The following is a 19,479-nucleotide window of genomic DNA, read 5'->3' on the forward strand; positions in this document are numbered from 1 at the left end:
AACCGGAACAAACCAGGAAGTCAGGAACAAAACAGCAATCCAAGCCAAATGCTCAGTCAAATAGTTCAGCTCAAGTTTTCTCTAGTCAGTTTGATTTGTCCGTCATGAAGTAGTAGAGCAGCCCCTCCTGCTTTTATACCCTGTGGGGTGTGGCTCCTGACTCAGCACTTTCTAGGCCTGCTCCACCCCTTCTTCTGTTGTTCCTGCCTCTCTTGTCTACGAAACCTGAGATCTAACCAGGACTGATTTTCTGCAGCTGGGTTTGGGAGCATTGCCTGGGCAGGGGAAGATACAGGAGACACAGACCTTGTTACTTCCTCCACCTGGCCTGCCTCTGGCTCCTGGAGCTGAGCCAGAGAGGCTGGCCCTGCAGAGGCGAGCCCTGATGGTCCTTCCCCCTCACTCTCTGAGTCACTCTCTGGCAGGGGGCCAAGCCCGGGGGTGGGGGGGCTGGAGCCACAACAGGTCAAAATTGGCAATGCTCTATCAAATCCTGTTCCTGTTAAAAGCAGCCTTCCCAAGGCAGCGTTTTTGGACCAACACTCTTCATATTATACATTAATGATCTCTGTGACCATATTAAAAGTAATTGTGTTCTCTTTGCTGACGATATCAAACTATTTAACACTACCAACAATACAGCTACCCTTCAAAAAGACTTTGACTTTGTGTCAGAATGGTCAAAAACCTGGCAACTCCAAATCTCAACCAGCAAATGCTCTGTCTTACATATTGGCAAAAAGAATCTAAACACTAAATACAAACTCGATGGACATTACCTTACAGATGACCCCCACCCTATTAAAGACCTTGGAGTTTTCTTATCCAATGATCTAAGTGCCAAAGCCCACTGCAACTACATCGCAAAAAAAGCTTTAAGAGTTGTAAACCTAATCTTGCGTAGCTTCTTCTCCAAAAACACTACACTACTAACCAGAGCATATAAAACATTTGATAGACCAATTCTTGAATACAGCTCACCTGTCTGGAACCCATACCACATTTCTGACATCAATACAATTGAACGTGTCCAGAAATATTTTACAAGAAGAATTCTCCACTCCTCCAAATACAACAAAATACCTTATGCCACCAGACTTGAAATCCTGGGTTTAGAAAATTTAGAACTCTGCCGCCTTCGACATGACCTGAGTTTAACTCATAGAATCATCTATTGCAATGTCCTTCCTGTCAAAGACTACTTCAGCTTCAATTGTAACAATACACAATAGATTTAAGCTTAATGTTAACCGCTCCAATCTTGATTGCAGAAAATATGACTTCAGTAACAGAGTTGTTAATACTTGGAATATACTACCTGAGTCTGTGGTCTCTTCCCAAAATCTCAAAAGCTTCAACCAAAAACTATCTACTATTACTTTTTTTAATTGAAAAAGTTTTACAATAAAATTTTTCCCCATTACATCCCCCACCCCTCCCCCCACCCACCATCACCCCCTCCCCCACCCCCACCCCGGACTTCCCAGAGCAGAATACAAGGTATATGATTGACAATCATAAGCTAGAATACCCTAATTATCCATAAATTCCCATCCCTCCCCTAAAACCTCAACTCTCGTTCTCCATAAAAAGAAACAAAAAAGAAGGAAATGTTCATTCATAAAATATTCGATGTTTCTGCAAATATCTTTTTTAAATTCTCTCGCTTATTTTCTTTTAAATCTCTCACCCTGAATGCAGATTCCATTATTTTATATTGTAATAAAACCCGTTCTTCATCTGCTCTCTCCACCTTGTTCTGAAGCTCCTCTATTTGATTTTTTAAATTCAAGTTAATTTGATCAATCTCATACACTTTTCCATCCAGCTTTTTTATAACTTCAAACATAGTCATAAAGTCTGACCTTATATCTTCTTGTAAATCTTCATTCTCAACTGTAGCAGAATTTTTAATTTCCAATAATTTCTCCTCAATTTCCTTAAGTTTTTTGTCTCGGGCAGAAATTTGAGCCTTCAGAAATTCTTTCAGCTCCTCTTGTAATTTGTGTATTTGAACTAGCGAGGCAACTCCCTTAGAATCAGCAGGCTGTATTTGTTTAGAAGCCATCTTGCTTTAACTTTGTAAATTACAATAAAGTCAAATCTTTTCAAGCAACTTATTTGAAATGGGTAAATCAGTTCTATAAACCTTCGGCTTTTCTCTTTAAGATTTCTTCACTTAAGTATAAAATCCATCAAATTTAAGCAGAGTTAACAAGGTGCTAACGAAGTTAACAAGGACTTCCTTAAGTTTCGTTTTCACACCTCATTAAACAAATCCACCATTTTCCTTCTTCTCAAATACCTTCTGAAAATCGAGATGAGGTCTAAGACATGCATTCACCCTGCCTCTTGCCTCTGCTCCGTCTCTTAAAGTAATTAGAATATCTTCATCTTGATAGCAGAGATGGTCGCGAGCGCTTTGTTCTGCATAGATGCAGAAGCTTCCCGGATCTGGAGCATTTGCCAGGTTTAAACAGGGAGATCTCACCCTGTTTATTCCTGGAGTTATTCCTGGAGCTCTTGGGGAGCTCTACCCCCACCCGGCCGCTCACCTTTCCCTCTTCTCCTGAGGGAAAGGTTTTCAAACTGCCAGAAAAGCTGATTTGCGCTGTCTGAGCAGCTTTAACAGAATCACGGGGGCGGCAGTCCAAAAGGACAGTCTCCAATGCGCGTGGAGCCACCGGAAGTCTCCAAAAACTATCTACTATTGACCTCACCCCATTCCTAAGAGGTCTGTAAGGGACGTGCATAAGAGCACAAGCATGCCTACCGTTCCTGTCCTATTGTTTCCTTTCATTATACCCAATTAATATAGTTATTACATACTTACACTTATATATATGCTTATATATTGTATAGTTATTTCATGTTATGCTTATATATACTGTGTGACAAAATAAATAAATAAATAAAATAAATAAACCAATAAAAACAGTTAGCTATAAAGATAGCTCAAGTGATAGAAACCAGTTTTGTTTGCTATGATGTAATTCAATTCTGATTTTCTTTTATCAAATAACTTGCACTGGTGTCTGAATAGTGATCACATAATTTGATTTGATTTATTTATTTGTCAATCATATATAAGATAACAGGTAAAAGTATAAACATAATTTGGATACATGAAAAGAGTAAAAAAGGAATATTCGGACAGGGATGGTAGGCATATGGCTGCACTTATGCACGCCCCTTACAGACTTCTTAGGAATGGGGTGAGGTCAACAGTAGACAGTTTAAGCTTAAAGTTTTGGGAGGTTGGGGAAGAAACTACAGAGTCAGGTAGTGTGTTCCAGGCATTGACCACTCTGTTGCTGAAGTCATATTTTCTTCAATAGAGTTTGGAGTGGTTTACCTTGAGTTGTATCTATTATTTGCTTGTGTATTGTTGTGGTTGAAGCTGAAGTAGTCATTGACAGGTAAGACATTGTGGTAGATAATTTTATGTACTATGCTTAGGTCAGATTGAAGTCTGCATAGATCTAAGTTGTCTAAGCCCAAAATTTGGAGTCTGGTGGCATAAGGTATTTTATTGCGAGCAGAGGAGTGGAGGACTCTTCTTGTGAAATATCTCTGGATTCTCTCGATTGTATTTATGTCCGATATGCAGTGCAGGTTCCAGACAGATGAGCTGTATTCAAGGATTGGTCTAGCAAATGTTTTGTATGCTCTAGTTAGTAGTACAATATTACCAGAGAAGAAGCTACGCAAGTTTAGGATAACAACTCTTAGTGCCTTTTTGGCAATGTTGTTACAGTGGGTTCTGGCACTTAGATCTTTAGAAATGAGTACACCAAGGTCCTTGACAGAGTGAGGGTCATCTATAAGGTCACGTCTATCTAATTTGTATTTTATGTTTTGATTTTTTTTGCCAATGTGCAAGACAGAGCATTTAAAATTTGAAATTTGAGATTCAGACTTCAAATTTGAAGTTAACACTTCAAGTCTATGACATAATCATAGACAAGCTGCAGTAGCTGCAAATATGAAGGTCCATCATAAGTCCTTCTCATTCAGTGCCATTGTAACTTTGATTGCTGAATGAATAGTTGTTCATTGAGAACTACCTACATCTCTAAAATAAGGGAAGGAAATGCAAATGGTTTTTGCAAGGATAAACATAAGTTTTGAAATGGGCATTTTATCAATAATAGTTTGCAAACCCTATCATCATCCTAGGGCAAGGGTGTCAAACTCGCGTTGTTGGGGGTGTGTGTCATGTGATGTATCAGGACTTTTTTTCCCTTTGCTAAACCGGGTGTGCGAGTGGTCAGTACGTGATGTATCTGACCTGCGGGCTGGGAGTTTGGCAGACCTGTCCTAGGGAGTAGATAAAAATTAGCATCTGAAAAAGTTTTTAAATGTCCTCTTAGAATTCTTCAATATAAGACATTCCAGAAATCTCTTGGGAAAGTAAATCAATTGCTGAGATAATTTTACATTAATTTTTAATTATCAGAGATCTGTAATCAAACAGCAGCACATTGTGTTAATTAGATTTGGTGTGACCAGAAAAGGGATATATTATACTGAACACAGATAACTCATGTTGTATTTGTTACTTAGAATCTCTGCTGTTTAGCATTTAGACCTTGCTGGTCATAATTTGGGAAATAGCTATAACAATCATGGCATCCTGTGTTGATAGGTAGACCAATATTCACTAAAACCATAGCAGTATAATATGGATACCTCTCTCTCAACAATAGTTGTTTCATTAGAATTGCTAAAAAAAGTTACTTACACTGGGACTTTTTCAAAGAATTAACAGTTCTTTTAAAATAAAGCATTTTAATGACTTAAATTTTTAAAAATGATAATGAGGATTTCGTGACTTAGGAATTTGTACTACAGGTGCTTTTGTAAATGCAATGTGTGCATTGAAAGCAGCCAGAAATCAGTTTTCATTGAAAGCAAATCTGTCTGGAAAAGATCTTGAGTTTTGCAATATGATAGCGACTAAATCTTTTGATGAGTATGTCAACATGTTGAATGTATGAACATTAACAGATTGGTTTCATAATATAAAATACTTTCTCAAATATCCTTTTATCCAGGATTGTAGTTCTTGGATGATTGAATAAGATGGATAACTAATTACTTGTGACAGCTTAAGCATTGTCCTAATTTTCTACTAATATATGGCATTACACATGTTTTGTGTGTAGTAAATGGTCTTTGTTTCCTTCATTTTGGGAATGAGGGATAATTATGGAAACCAGATTTCAGATGTTCAGGATTGCGCTTCAGAATTTTTCTGATTTTCACATAATGATATGAGTGACAGAAGTTTGAGGCTGTAACACTTTTCTCTTGTAACTAAGTTGGTGTGTTTTGGCACATGGATGTTCTTCATTCCAATGAAATATCTACAAAATTTTTGAAACATAACTACATGTGTTCCATACTTACCTGACCCTTTTCAAACTGCGGGCATGACTTTGAGCGCTTCAGTTGTCTTTTGTAAGAGTCTCCATTCTTCCCCAATAGCGTAATAAAGATATTTGCATCTGTTTCAGATGCAGGTAATGTTCCTGTATAAACACTGATTGAGTAAGTAATTTCTGTAATGGAACATCAGATGAAAAAAACATATGAAAAGAATCCATGTAAAGAGATAAAACAATCACTCACATATTCTTTCATAGATTAAATAGTACTTAGTGCTAGGTCATAAATCTGACCAGTGGTCTCAACCTTGGCAACTTTAACTTTAAGATATGTGGACTTCAGCTCCTAGAATTCTTTGGCCAGCATGCTGTGTACAGTCATGTACAGACTAAAGTTATATATTAAATTCTGAGTTGCTTGGAGACCTAAAGAAGACCCCAAGCAAATGTAAAATGTAACACTTGAAAATATTTGACAGACTTTAAACAATTAAAAATTAAAAGAAAAAAGCTGCCTGTAAAATATACACAAAACCTTTTGCTGTGCCTTTGCTTATAGCAAAGTATCTCCCTTGAGCATTAGCATAGTAAAATAAAATCGGTATGAATGTTTAGAAAACAATTCAACAATCTGAATTTTCAACAGCTCAGTCATCCTTTTCTATTCCAATAGAAGATAACAGAGAAAATGCACGTTATGTTATGCATATTCATATTTCAAATCAGCATATACAATAAATCATAGCATGCACTTCCAAGCCAGTGAAAAAGATCTAACATGAACAGGTTGATCCATACATTGTGTTAAGCCATGAATTGTTTGTTGAGTAAAACTCAGTATTTTTATTGAATTTGCTAACTTTGTGTTAAGTTAGTCCTATTATGGCTTCGCACAGTGTGTGAAGCCGACTGCTATCAACCTTGATACAGTACAGTATGGCTTTGGAAGTCATACTAGGCCGGAGGCTCCCATGCTGCTACTTTCTCATGTGTGGGAAAGTTGTTGTTAGTTGCAAAGTTGTGTCCAACCCATCGCGACCCCATGGACAATGTTCCTCAAGGCCTTCCTATCCTCTACCATCCTCTGGAGTCCATTTAAGCTCATGCCTACTGCTTCAGTGACTTCATCCAGCCACCTCATTCGCTGTCCCGTTCTTCTTTTGCCCTCAATCTTTCCCAGCATTAGGCTCTTCTCCAGTGAGTCCTTGCTTCTCATTAGGTGGCCAAAGTATTTTAGTTTCATCTGCAGGATCTGGCCTTCTAAAGAACAGTCAGGGTTGATCTCCTCTAGGACTGACTTGTTCGTTCACCTTGCAGTCCAAGACTCGCAGGAATCTTCTCCAGCACCAGAGTTCAAAGGCCTCAATTCTTTGGCGCTCAGCCTTTCTTATGGTCCAACTTTCACAGCCATACATTGCAACTGGGAAAACCATAGCCTTGACTATACGCACTTTTGTTGACAGGGTGGTGTCTCTGCTTTTTAGTACGCTGTCTAGATTTGCCATAGCTTTCCTCCCCAGGAGTAAGTGTATTTTAATTTCTTGGCTGCAGCCCCCATCTGTGGTGATCTTGGAGTCCAAGAAAATAAAATCTGTCACTATCTCTATTTCTTCCCCATCTATCTGCCAGGAATTGAGAGGGCCAGATGCCATGATCTTAGTTTTCTTAATCTTGAGTTTCAAGCCAACTTTTGCACCCTCCTCCTTCACCTGCATCAAGAGGCTTTTTAGCTTCTCTTCACTTTCTGCCATTAGAGTGGTATCATCTGCATATCTGAGATTATTAATATTTCTCCCGGCAATCTTAATTCCAACTTTTGATTCATCCAGCCCCGCCTTTCTCATGATGTGCTCTGCATATAAGTTAAATAGGCAGGGCAATAGTATACAGCCTTGCCAGATTCCTTTCCCAATTTTGAACCAATCAGTGGTTCCATGTCCAGTTATCATTGTTGCTTCTTGACCCGCATACAGGTTTCTCAAGAGACAAATGAGATGGTCTGGTACACCCATCTCTTTAAGAACTTGCCACAATTTGTTGCGATCCACACAATCAAAGGCTTTAGCATAGTCAATGAAGCAGAAGTAGATGTTTTTCTGGAATTCCCTAGCTTTCTCCATGATCCAGAATATTTGTGGCAATTTGATCTCTAGTTCCTCTGCTTCTTCGAAATCCTGCCTGTACTTCTGGTAGTTCTTGATCCACATACTGCTGGATCCTAGCTTGTAGGATTTTAAGCATAACCTTACTAGCATGTGAAATGAATGCAATGGTGCAATAGTTTGAACGTTCTTTGGCATTGCCTTTCTTTGGAATTAGAATGTAAACTGATCTTTTCCAATCCTGTGGCCACTGCTGAGTTTTCCAAATTTGCTGACAAATTGAGTGTAGCACTTTTACTGCATCGTCTTTTAAGATTTTGAATAGCTCAGCTGGAATACTGTCTCCTCCACTAGCTTTGTTGTTGCTCAGATTTACTATTGTTTTCTTCTATTTCTTTGCACTGTTCATTTAAGAATGTATTATTATCTCTTCTAGCTATTTTCTGGAATTCTGCATTCAACTGGGTGTATCTTTCTCTTTCTCCCTTGCCTTTCACTTTCCTTCTTTCCTCAGCTATTTGCAAAGCTTCCTCAGACAGCCAATTTGCTTTCTTGCCTTTCTTTTTCTTTGGGATGGTTTTAGTTGCTACCTCTTGTGCAATGTTGCGAACCTCCATCCATAGTTTTTCAGGCACTCTGTCTATCAGATCTAATTCCTTAGATCTATTTGTCACCTCTACTGTATATTCATCAGGGATATGATTTAGTTCATACCTGAGTGGCCTGGTGCTTTTCCCTACTTTCTTCAATTTAAGCTTAAATTTTGCAAGGAGAAGCTCATGATCTGAGTCACAGTCAGCTCCTGATCTTGTTTTTACTGACTATATAGAGCTTCTCCATCTTTGGCTGCAGAGCACATATCAATCTGATTTCTGTGTTGACCATCTGGTGATGTCCATGTGTAGAGTTGTCTCTTGGGTTGTTGGAAAAGAATGTCTGCTATGACTATCGTATTATTTTCACAGAATTCTATCAGCCTGTGCCCTGCTTCATTTTGTACTCCAAGGCCAAACTTGCCTGTTATTCTGGCTATCTTTTGGCTTCCAACTTTAGCATTCCAATCCCCATGATGATAAGGACATCATTTTTTGGTGTTAATTCTATAAGGTGCTGTAGGGCTTCATAGAACCGGTCAATTTCATCCTTTTCAGCCCCTGTGGTTGGGGCATAGACTTGGACTACTGTGATATTGAACGGTTTGCCTTAGATTCGAACTGAGATCATTCTGCCATTTTGGGGATTGTATCCCAGTATTGCTTTTCCTACTCTCTTATTGACAATGAAAGGCTACTCCATTTCTTCTGAGGGATTCTTGCCCGCAGTAGCATACCTGATGGCCATCTGAATTCAATTCACCCATTCCTGTCCATTTTAGTTCATTGATTCCTAAGATGTCGATGTTCAGTCTTGTCATCTCTTGTTTGACCACGTCCAGCTTACCTTGATTCATGGAACTTAGTCCAGGTTCCTATGGAGAAAAAATCTTTACAGCATCGGACTTTCCTTTCACCACCAGATACATCCACAGCTGAGAGTCCTTTCAACTTTGGCCCAGTCGCTTCATTCTATCTGGCGCTACTAGTACTAGCCTTCTGCTCTTCCCCAGTAGCATGTTGGACACCTTCCGATCTGAGGGGCTCATTTTCCGGCATCATATATTTTTTTCCGTTTTGTACTGTCCATGGGGTTTCATGGCAAAGATACTGGAGTGGGTTGCCATTTCCTTCTCCAGTGGATCACGTTTTGTCAGAACTCTCTGTTATGACCTGTCCATCTTGAGTGTCCCTGCACAGGATAGCTTATTGCTTCATTGAGCTACGCAAGCCCCTTCGCCACGACAAGGCAGTAATCCATGAAGGGGGTGGAAAGTAGGAGGGGGGATTTAGTAGAGGGGTTGCCATTAGACATAATAACATTCTTCCTGCTGGTCAAGGTCAGGCCGATCCTGCATCTGGAGAAGGAGTGGTCAGAGTGATGTCTCAAGCTGGGACGGCTGGCAATTGGAGCATGTGATCGAAAGAGAAGTCAGGGGGTGGTTTTGGAGGTTTTGATTTACTGAGGGAAAACCCAGATCTCTCAGATTCGGATTTTCTTAGATGTGCCAGTTTACTTGTCCTAATAAAAGAACTTTGAAAGACGCGTGCTTCGGAGTTTTACTTGGTGAGGGTTTTTTTCTAGAACACTGATATGATAATAGTGTAATGTGCTTGTTGTTGATGACTCAGTCATTCATAACCCTATCTTTTGCCATTGTTATTCTGTGTTTATTTACTTTACATAGAATCCCATCTTAACCAAATAATGGTGTGTGTTTAAAACAAAATGGATACATAAAATAACATAATGTAAAAATCATAAGGCAAGACATAATTAAAAATGACCAAAGCTCCTCACAAACTGTCTTGTGACATAAAAACAAACACACAAAATAGGCTCCAAAATAAACTCCTGGCTTCTGAAAGAAAAGTCAGGTGTTCAAGACCTTCTAGAATGCCAGCAATGGGCTTGTGTGTCTGTGAGGAGGGAAATATCCACATTTTTTGGAGGGGAGAAAAGGCTGTTCCAAAGGATGTGCCATGACAATGAAGGCATACTTCTTGGGTACCACTAGTTGACATTGTTTCCAAAAGGGTCCCAGAGCATGCCCATTAGGCCAGAACTGGTGGAACAAGCATAATCATTAGAATCATCATCATGCCTACTGAGAATCATCATCATGCCTACTGAGCATGTCCAAGATGGTGCCGCCCTGCTGATCGGGGGAGCGGCGGTGGGCCTTTTCGGGCCTTGTCCGGTTCTGGGGGGGGGGCCTTGGTGACATCTTGGGCCCCCGCCCTGATGGAAGAACATCCAGTCACCCGGAGGAGGGGTGACTTGGTGCAGGACGACTTCGGGGGGCGTTGGGAGGAGCCCCGGAGTGTCCTGCTGCAGCGGTGATCCTGGCGGCTTGCCGCCGGCCTTTTCGGTGGTCTGGCGGCGGCGGCGGCGGCAGCGACGGCGACAGGGGGTCTCTGATGTTCAGGGCCCCCTTGGACCCCGCCCGTGGGAGGAAGCAGTGGCGGCCCTGGCAGCTAGCCGGGCGGCTTACTGGGCGGCCTGCGGCTTGCCGGGCTGCCGCCGGCCCTTTTTAGCATTCTGGCGGCGGCGGCAGCGGCGGCGGGGGCCTCTGACACCTTGGGCCCCCTTAGATCCCCGCCCTGATGGAGGAGGCTTCAGTCGTGGAGGAAGATGGATGATGGGCGACTTCGGGGGCGAGGGGAGGAGCCCCGGAGGAGTTGCGCCCAATGGAGATCTGGAGGGCCTATCGGGCCCCCGTCGGCCTTGTTGGCTTGCTGGCGGCGGTGGCGGCCTGGCTTCTTCGTCTGGTGCGGGCGTGGAGTGACTGGTGTCCCTTCCTAGATGGGGGGGACGTCGGTGGCCTCATGCGGCGGCGATGGGACGCTTTCGGCGGTGACGGCCGGGCGGAGGTGGCCGGTGGCGGCGGCCTGCCTCGGCGCTTCAAGGCGGCGGACGGCCTGTTTAACATCTCTACCATCGGTCCGCCCCCCCTCCTTCTTCCTTAGTCCACCCCTGACTATTTATAGGGGGTGGCGAACTGACTGAATGAGTGGTTTTGTCCTCTACTCCACGAGGATCACTATTGACTGCTTCCCATCAGGACTGACGGACAGACTGGTTGTGGTCACTGTATCATCTGTTACCATCTTGACCGGCCCAGGATGGGCCTCCTGCCGGACTTTCTTGGTGATGCGAACGTTTACGGCGGCTGACCTTCTTGCCCTGCGAGATGCCCCTCTCTCGCGGGTTTGGCCCTCCATACTATCGAGGGCCCACCTTGAGGACGGGCTTTGGAGCCCTGAGAGGTGGCATGCTAAAAATAGGAGGCTTAGGGGCTTTTTAATTAGCTGTTTTAAGAGATTTTTTAAGGGGAGTTTTAAGGGGGATTTTAAGGGTTGGGAGGGAGGGATTCACGGGTAGGGGAGAGAACCCGTCGGGAGGGGTGGGAGGGTTAGGGCGGGTATTGGGAGTAGCCCGCGGGTGGGGAGCCAGTCCTTGCAGCGTGCTCGTGGCGGTTCTGTAATGGGTTCGGAGGTTATGGGGGATTGCGTTCCTTTTGGTGAGGGTGGTTCCATTTGCACGGTAAGTGGGAGGGGCAGATATGGCGGAAGGGGGGGACCGTATCGTTCTGGGGGGGCGCGCGCTCGATGTCTGCAGGCGATCGCGCGCCCCGATCCCCCTCCCTTCTCCCGTTCCCCGGATGGTCAAGACCCTCAGAGCCTGGGCCTTCGTCTGATGTTATGCAACGCACGGTCCGTGGCCAATAAGGCCCCCCTAATACATGATCTGATTCAGGGGGGTGCCGCGGATATTATAGGCGTTACGGAGACCTGGTTGGGCACTGAAGGGGGCGTGCCCCTGGTCGAGATGTGCCCACCGGGTTTCCGTGCATTCCATCAGCCGAGGGCCCAGGGTAGGGGTGGGGGGGTGGCGGTTGTTATTAAAGAGAGTCTAGAGCCGAGGGGGACCACCGTACCTCAGATTGCCGGGTGTGAATCCCTCTTTGTGAGGTGGGGTCATAGGTGTCAGATGGGCTTGCTGGTCACGTACCTGGCTCCTTGCTGCGTGACAGCCGCCCTGCCCGAGCTCCTGGAGGTGCTTGCTGGGGTGGCAGTGGAGACCCCCAGACTTTTAGTCATGGGGGACTTTAACTTGCCATCTGCCGGCTCGTCATCGACAGTAGCTCGGGAGTTCATGGCTTCCATGACGGCCCTGGACCTGACTTAAGTAGTGGATGGCCCCACTCACATCGGGGGAGGCACACTGGACCTGATTTTTATCTCTGGTCAGTGGTTGAAGGATCTGGACTTGAGAGATATAGTCATGGAACCTTTGTCATGGTCAGATCACTCGCTCCTTCGCCTAGACCTTCTGACCGCTACCCAACACCGCAGGGAGACGGAACCATTACGTTGGTACCGTCCCAGGCGCCTGATGGACCCGGAGAGGTTCCGGATGGAGCTTGGGCCACTTCCTGAGGGTCTGGCTCACGGCACGGCAGAGGAACTAGCCACAGCCTGGGAACGGGCTGCGGCCAGGGCTTTAGACCGTGTCGTGCCTCTGCGGCCTCTGACCCGGCGCAGATCCCAACCGGCTCCTTGGTTCTCCGAGGAGCTGAGGGGGATGAAACGCCGGAGAAGACGCCTGGAGAGTTCTTGGAGGTCCAGCCGCTCAGAGGCTGATCGGACACTAGTTAGATCCTATACTAGGACCTACCTAGTGGCACTGAGGGAAGCGAGGCGTTGCTACGCCTCCTCCCTCATTGCGTCGGCAGATAACCGCCCAGCTGCCCTGTTTCGGGTGACCCGCTCCCTCCTTCACCAGGGGGAGCGGGATGACCCGTTACAGGGACGTGCTGAGGAGTTTAACGGTTATCTATACGATAAAATCTTTCAGCTTCGGGACGGTCTGGACCAAAATTGTGGCGATTCGGACGGGGCGTCTGAGGGCGGTCTTGGTGATATTGTCTGGGATGAGTTTGACCCTGTGGCTCCCGAGGACATGGACAGGTTGTTGGGTAGACTGAATGCCACCACGTGTTTACTGGACCCGTGCCCCTCCTGGCTGGTCCTGGCCACGAGGCTGGCTCCAGGCGATTACAAGTGCTTCCTTGTTGGAGGGAGTCTTTCCCGCCGCCTTGAAAGAGGCGGTGGTGAGGCCCCTCCTCAAGAAGCCTTCCCTGGACCCGGCTATTTTAGGTAATTATCGTCCGGTCTCCAACCTTCGCTTCGCGGCGAAGGTTGTAGAGAGTATGGTGGCATATCAGTTTCCCCTCCACCTGGAGGAAACTGTCTATCTAGACCCGTTCCAGTCCGGCTTCCGGCCCGGTTACAGCACTGAGACGGCTTTGGTCGCATTGGTGGATGATCTCTGGAGGGCCAGGGATAGGGGTTGTTCCTCTGCCCTGGTCCTATTAGACCTCTCAGCGGCTTTTGATACCATCGACCATGGTATCCTGCTGCGCCGGTTGGGGGGACTGGGAGTGAGAGGCACCGTTTATCGGTGGTTCTCCTCCTATCTCTCCGACCGGTCGCAGACGGTGTTGACGGGGGGGCAGAGGTCACCGCGCGCCTCACTTGTGGGGTGCCGCAGGGTCGATTCTCTCGCCTTCTGTTCAACATCTATATGAAGCCGCTGGGTGAGATCATCAGTGGCTTCGGTGTGAGGTACCAGCTGTCGCTGATGACACCCAGCTGTACTTTTCCACACGGGCCACCCCAATGAAGCTATCAAGTGCTGTCCCGGTGTTTGGAAGCCGTACGGGTCTGGATGGGGAGAAACAGGCTCAAGCTCAATCCCTCCAAGACGGAGTGGCTGTGGATGCCGGCATCCCGGTACAGTCAGCTGAGTCCACAGCTGACTGTTGGGAGCGAGTCATTGGCCCCGATGGAGAGGGTGCGCAACTTGGGCGTTCTCCTGGATGAACGGCTGTCTTTTGAAGACCACCTGACGGCCGTCTCCAGGAGAGCTTTCCACCAGGTTCGCCTGGTGCGCCAGTTGCGCCCCTTTCTAGACCGGGATGCCTTGTGCACAGTCACTCACGCCCTTGTGACATCTCGTCTGGATTACTGCAATGCTCTCTACATGGGGCTCCCCTTGAGGGGCATCCGGAGGCTTCAGTTAGTCCAGAACGCGGCTGCGCGGGTGATAGAGGGAGCCCCTCGTGGCTCCCGCGTGACACCTATCCTGCGCAGACTGCACTGGCTACCTGTGGCCTTCCGGGTGCGCTTCAAGGTTCTGGTGAACGTCTTCAAAGCGCTCCATGGCATAGGGCCGGGCTATTTACGGGACCGCCTACTGCTACCGAATACTTCCCACCGACCCGTGCGCTCTCACAGAGAGGGACTCCTCAGGGTGCCGTTGGCGCGACAGTGTCGTCTGGCGACGCCCAGGGGAAGGGCCTTCTCTGTGGGGGCTCCTGCCCTCTGGAACGAACTCCCCCCGGGACTCCGTCAACTTCCGGACCTCCGAACCTTTCGTCGCGAGCTTAAAACGCATTTATTCATCTGCGCAGGACTGGGTTAGTTTTTTAAATTTATGGGTTTTAATTGGGGGTTTTAAATGGGGTTTTAAATTGTATCTAAATTTTTAGGCCGTTATTGAATCAGTTTTTTATATAGTTTTTAATTTGTATTCTATGTATTGTGTTTTTTATTGGCTGTGAACCGCCCTGAGTCCTTCGGGAGAAGGGCGGTATACAAATATAATAAATAAATAAATAAATAAATAAATAAATAAGAAAAAGCAGGCTTGTAAATAATCAGATCCAGTAACAAACAGCAACTTGAATTGATCCCAGAAACCTGCTGGCATCCAGTGCAGTTCACACAGCAGTAAGCAATAGTAATAGAACCACTTTACAGTGTGTTACAGCCCTCTCTAAGCAGTTTAAAGAGTCAGCATATTGCCCCCAACAATTTGGGTCTTCATTTCACCCACCTCGGAAGGATGGAAGGTTGAGTTAACCTTGAACATGGTGAGATTTGAGCTGCCAAATTGTAGGCAGCCGGCAGTCAGCAGAAGTAGCCTGCAGTACTGCAGTCTAACCACTGCACCACCATGGCTCATAAGGCATCCCAAAATGCATGTACAGCAGTAGTTCCTGAGTGCATTGTAATAATCTAACCAGGAAGTGATCTTGAGCAGAACCTTTCAATCTAGGAATGGGTGCAAGTGGCACACAAGATAACCTTAAGATAGCTGAGCATATAGAATCCTTACTATGCATTTTGGGACTACATTGGTCCCTTTTTTTGGACTTCTGGTAACTCTGAGACCCCCTTAGGCCTGCTATTACTTTCTTTTTGAATAGAGACCCTTTTCTGGCTATAGACTGGATTAATAAAATCAGAGGTTTTTATTTGTTTATTTGTTAGATAATGGCATCATATATCATGACAGGACAAGGAAATATGATATCAAAATAAGAGTCACAGTTATAAATTAATTGTATCCTCTATGCAAGTATCTGCAATAAAACAGGAATTTTGAAGATTAGTTGGGAATTATTCCCAACTAAGCAACTAATGATGGGTCTAATGGGAATCTATGGTCCCACAGACTATTTGTAATCACCTACAGCTCCAATTGCAACTTCTCAAAATTCTATAGACATTGTTTCACTGTCCCCCAATCACTCCTTGGGGTCTGTGAAGTTAAAATTATTTGCCAACCAATGTTGAAAAATTAATATTTACAATATTAAAATCCCATTAATTAGTTGTGAGAAGCAGTAGCAGCAGTAAATGTGACCCTTTTAATTTGTAATATGATAAATATTATCCATAATTTTTAAAAGGATCCTGAGGGAAAAAAAGTTAAAGAAACACTAGTCTGACTGGGGATAATTTTGATCTTTTCCCCCCCTATTGTATGGATGGGTAGGTACAAAATTTAAGCAGCAAAACTGACATCTTAAGCTTTACATTCGCTTAAAACTCAACATTTTCTGAAATAGGGTCTCCTGCTCGAGCAGAGGGTTGGACTAGAAGACCTCCAAAGTCTCTTCTAACTCTATTATTCTATGTTCTATAAACTAATTTTTCCTAGTTCTAGTGTGATTTAATGGGCAAAGAAATACCCTAAATGCCTGCAAATGGAAGCACTATGACCATTCTTAACTTTCAGTTCCCTAAAAGTGCAAAAAAAAAAAAAAGAGCCTGAAAATACTACCCTATAATTTTATCAGCCAGATTTCCTGTGGCCTTTAACTAGAAAGAAGGTTATTTAAAGAAAAAAAGAAAGAAAAAGGCTACTCATTCTTACATGAAATAAAGAAAAATATAACAGGACCGGGAAGAGATTTGCAAGTACATTTATCTCATCTGATTAAATGATTCTGTTAGACCATAACTGATATATAGTTGTTAGAAACCAGGTACCTTTTTATTCTATTTAAGAAAAAAGAACATAGCTGCCTAGCTGAAATCTGGGACATGAGATTTAATTTGTAACACAATTCAGCTCTACAAGTTTGAGTACCAGCTTGAACATCACACCTGTTTTCAAGAGGGGAAAATGTGCTTGATACATTTAGACAAAATTAGCCTTAATGATATTTCTAAGGTTCTTGAACATACACATAACTATGACATCTGCCTCTTTTTTAATACAGTACAGGACATTGCAATTTACCATTTATTATAATAGAAATAGCAGCTATTTTAGATCTAATTTTGAACATATGATACAAACGTATAAGATAACCTATTATTCAAATATCAATAGTGTTAAACCAAAGCTTGTTGTTCTGGACAGATTTTTTTTTATTTTCAGATTAATCATGTTACAATGATTCAGGTGTACAATTAAAAATGATTTAGATCTTATATAAACTGAGAAACAATTTTCCCCTTTTATATTGTTTAAGAAATTATGCTACTTTTAATTAGAATCCTCATTGCACTGATTTTCATGAAAAAAGATGCAGTTTGTTCAAAATTATCTGCTTTCCTTCTGAACCTATTATCTTATTACCGCCAATTAAACTAGAATAAGGAAGGGGATCAATCCTTCACATTGATCAACATTAATATTAGTTATTACATTAGAAAAATCATTTTGAAAGATGATTGAGTAAGGACTCATAGTTATGAATATGCACTTTAAGCAACAGGACAAAAATCTCTTTTTATAATAATAACTGAACAAATAGTATTTAGAAGTTACGCTTCAAGCAACCAGTTTTGCCAATCTATTTGTCTCTGAATTAAAATAGGAAGGAAATGTCAGTGTTTGACCATCTATGTAATCATCTTTTTCAAAGGATTCTAGAAATTTTAGCAATACTTAATCTGAAACCAAGGCGGCTTAATTACATCTGCATTTTAGTTGTATGGAATGTAATGAAATTAGATATTTTTGAGTGAAAATTCTATAATCCCATTCAAATCCAGTTAAATAAAATCTGCTGGATTTAAATTAACTAGTTATTTGATCCCGCAACACCTGCAATTAAAAACTCTCTCATTTCTAAGTATCATTACATTAACATCTAAATCCTAATAATGTCAATGAAATTAAACTGTTGTCTAACTTAAATGGTTTTGAAAAATAATAAAAATTAAAGGTTTTTTCCCCATAAAGGCAATTTTCAGGTTTTTATTTTCTTTCTTTCTTTCTTTCTTTTAAAAAAGCAATATATTGTAGAAATGGAATTGTCCAAAACTCATGCATAAATGTAACATCACATGATTAATAACATGTGACTGGAGAACAGTTTAAGAAAATCACTCCAACTATTTTTTTTTTTTATTAAATAAGTAATTCAGGGCAATACACATACATACATAACACACTTTCCTCCTCCTATTTTTTCCACAATAACTGTGTGAGATAGATTGGGCTAAGAGAAAATGGCTGGCACAAAGTCACCCAGTCAGCTTTCATGCCTAAGGTGATTCCTAGGCCAACAACTTAACTACTACATTACAATGATCAGAAACTGAAGCACATCTTCCTATCTGTATCAATTACCCACAAAGAGATTGCATGAAATACATGCTTTTGGACATATTTTCTTAAATATATACTTTGATGTGCAATCCTGAAAAGGACATGCTATGTCGCCATAGAGCCTGGTTTTGCATATGTCACCAATTTATTCGCCCAGTTATTTTGTTTTTTATCCCTATCTGATATAACATTTTTGGCCTCCCTACAAACTTCTTCCCATGCCTGGATTTCTTTCTGGCCTCATCTGTGCTACTGTTCCTCCTCACATATGTTCATCTTTCATCAGTTTCATCACTTACTTTTTTTCCATCCCTCTCTAAAATAGCATATAGATTTTTATCATTGAAGCCGCCTGTTTGGAGGAGTATTCTCCCAGCAGCCATCAGTATGACTGCAATGCAGTTATCTGTAGTGTTTGACACCTAAGAGCTATCTTGATGTTATGTTTCTACACTTTCAAGTTTGAAAGAAAGGGCTATGCTGTGGTTATTGAAAAATGTACCTTTGAGAGGAGCTTCATTTGGTCTTACTACTGCTAGTTCTGTCACAGTTTCTGACCCGTCTTCTTCAAAAAGCCATCGGTTTAAAGGATGAAAGCCTAATTCTTCGTTAGTGTCCAAGTCTTTCATCCGCACCTGCAGGATAATAACAACTACATTTTTTTGTTTCTTTTTTTCCTTTGTTTTAATGAAGTAGTCTTGCATAGGTATAAGGAAGTAGGGACATGTACAGGTAGTCATTGACTTATGACCTTAATGGAACCTGCCCAATATGATCGTCCGCCAAGCAATGTCGGCTGGCAGCCCCAGGGGAAGATCCTTCTCTGTGGGGGCTCCTACCCTCTGGAATGAACTTCCCCCGGGCTTACGCCAAATACCTGACCTTCGGACCTTCCGCCGCAAATTGAAAACACATTTATTTATTCATGCGGGGCTGGCTTAAATTTTATTGGTTTTAAATTTTTATTATTAATTTTAATGGGTTTTAGTTTTATATGTTCCAAAGTTTTAGGCCAATTATGCAATAAGTTTTTTAATTCGTATTTTAAATTGTATATTGCACTGTTTGTTTTACCTTGGCTGTACACCGCCCTGAGTCCTTCGGGAGAAGGGCGGTATAAAAATTGAATAAATAATAATAATAATAATGATCATAAGTTATGATGCTGATAAAGCAGGTCACTCACACAAAATTTTTTGACATTTTCTTGCTGCAGTCATTAAGCAAATGCCATAGTTGTAAAGTGACTGCAGCGACTGTAAAGTGAACATAAACTGACCATGGGACGTAGGGTGTTGGAACTATAGATTGGTTGCCTTGTGCTTATGCAAAACTTCAGACATCCAGCAGCTGGGATGATGGCAGCTGTTGCCAAAAATGTAGTGTAAGGGCCGGTAAGGGCCGGAATAGCTCAGGCTGTAAGGAGCCTGTTATTAGAACACAGTAGCCTGCAATTACTGCAGGTTCAAGCCCGG

At 43.0% G+C, this 19,479-nt stretch overlaps 1 protein-coding gene across 1 annotated transcript in view; it reads right to left on the bottom strand.

The window, feature by feature from the left end:
• RP1 (RP1 axonemal microtubule associated) overlaps positions 1 to 19,479 on the bottom strand; it is a 255,964-nt gene that overhangs the window by 43,783 nt on the left and 192,702 nt on the right. The window contains exons 43-44 of the mRNA XM_058177836.1: positions 18,507 to 18,639; positions 5,413 to 5,564 (exon numbers count right to left, since the gene is read on the bottom strand). Of these exons, the coding sequence (XP_058033819.1) occupies positions 5,413 to 5,564; positions 18,507 to 18,639 (285 nt within the window). The remainder of the gene's footprint in view (positions 1 to 5,412; positions 5,565 to 18,506; positions 18,640 to 19,479) is intronic.

Source organism: Ahaetulla prasina, chromosome 3, assembly GCF_028640845.1.
Source record: "Ahaetulla prasina isolate Xishuangbanna chromosome 3, ASM2864084v1, whole genome shotgun sequence".
NCBI lineage: Eukaryota > Metazoa > Chordata > Lepidosauria > Squamata > Colubridae > Ahaetulla > Ahaetulla prasina.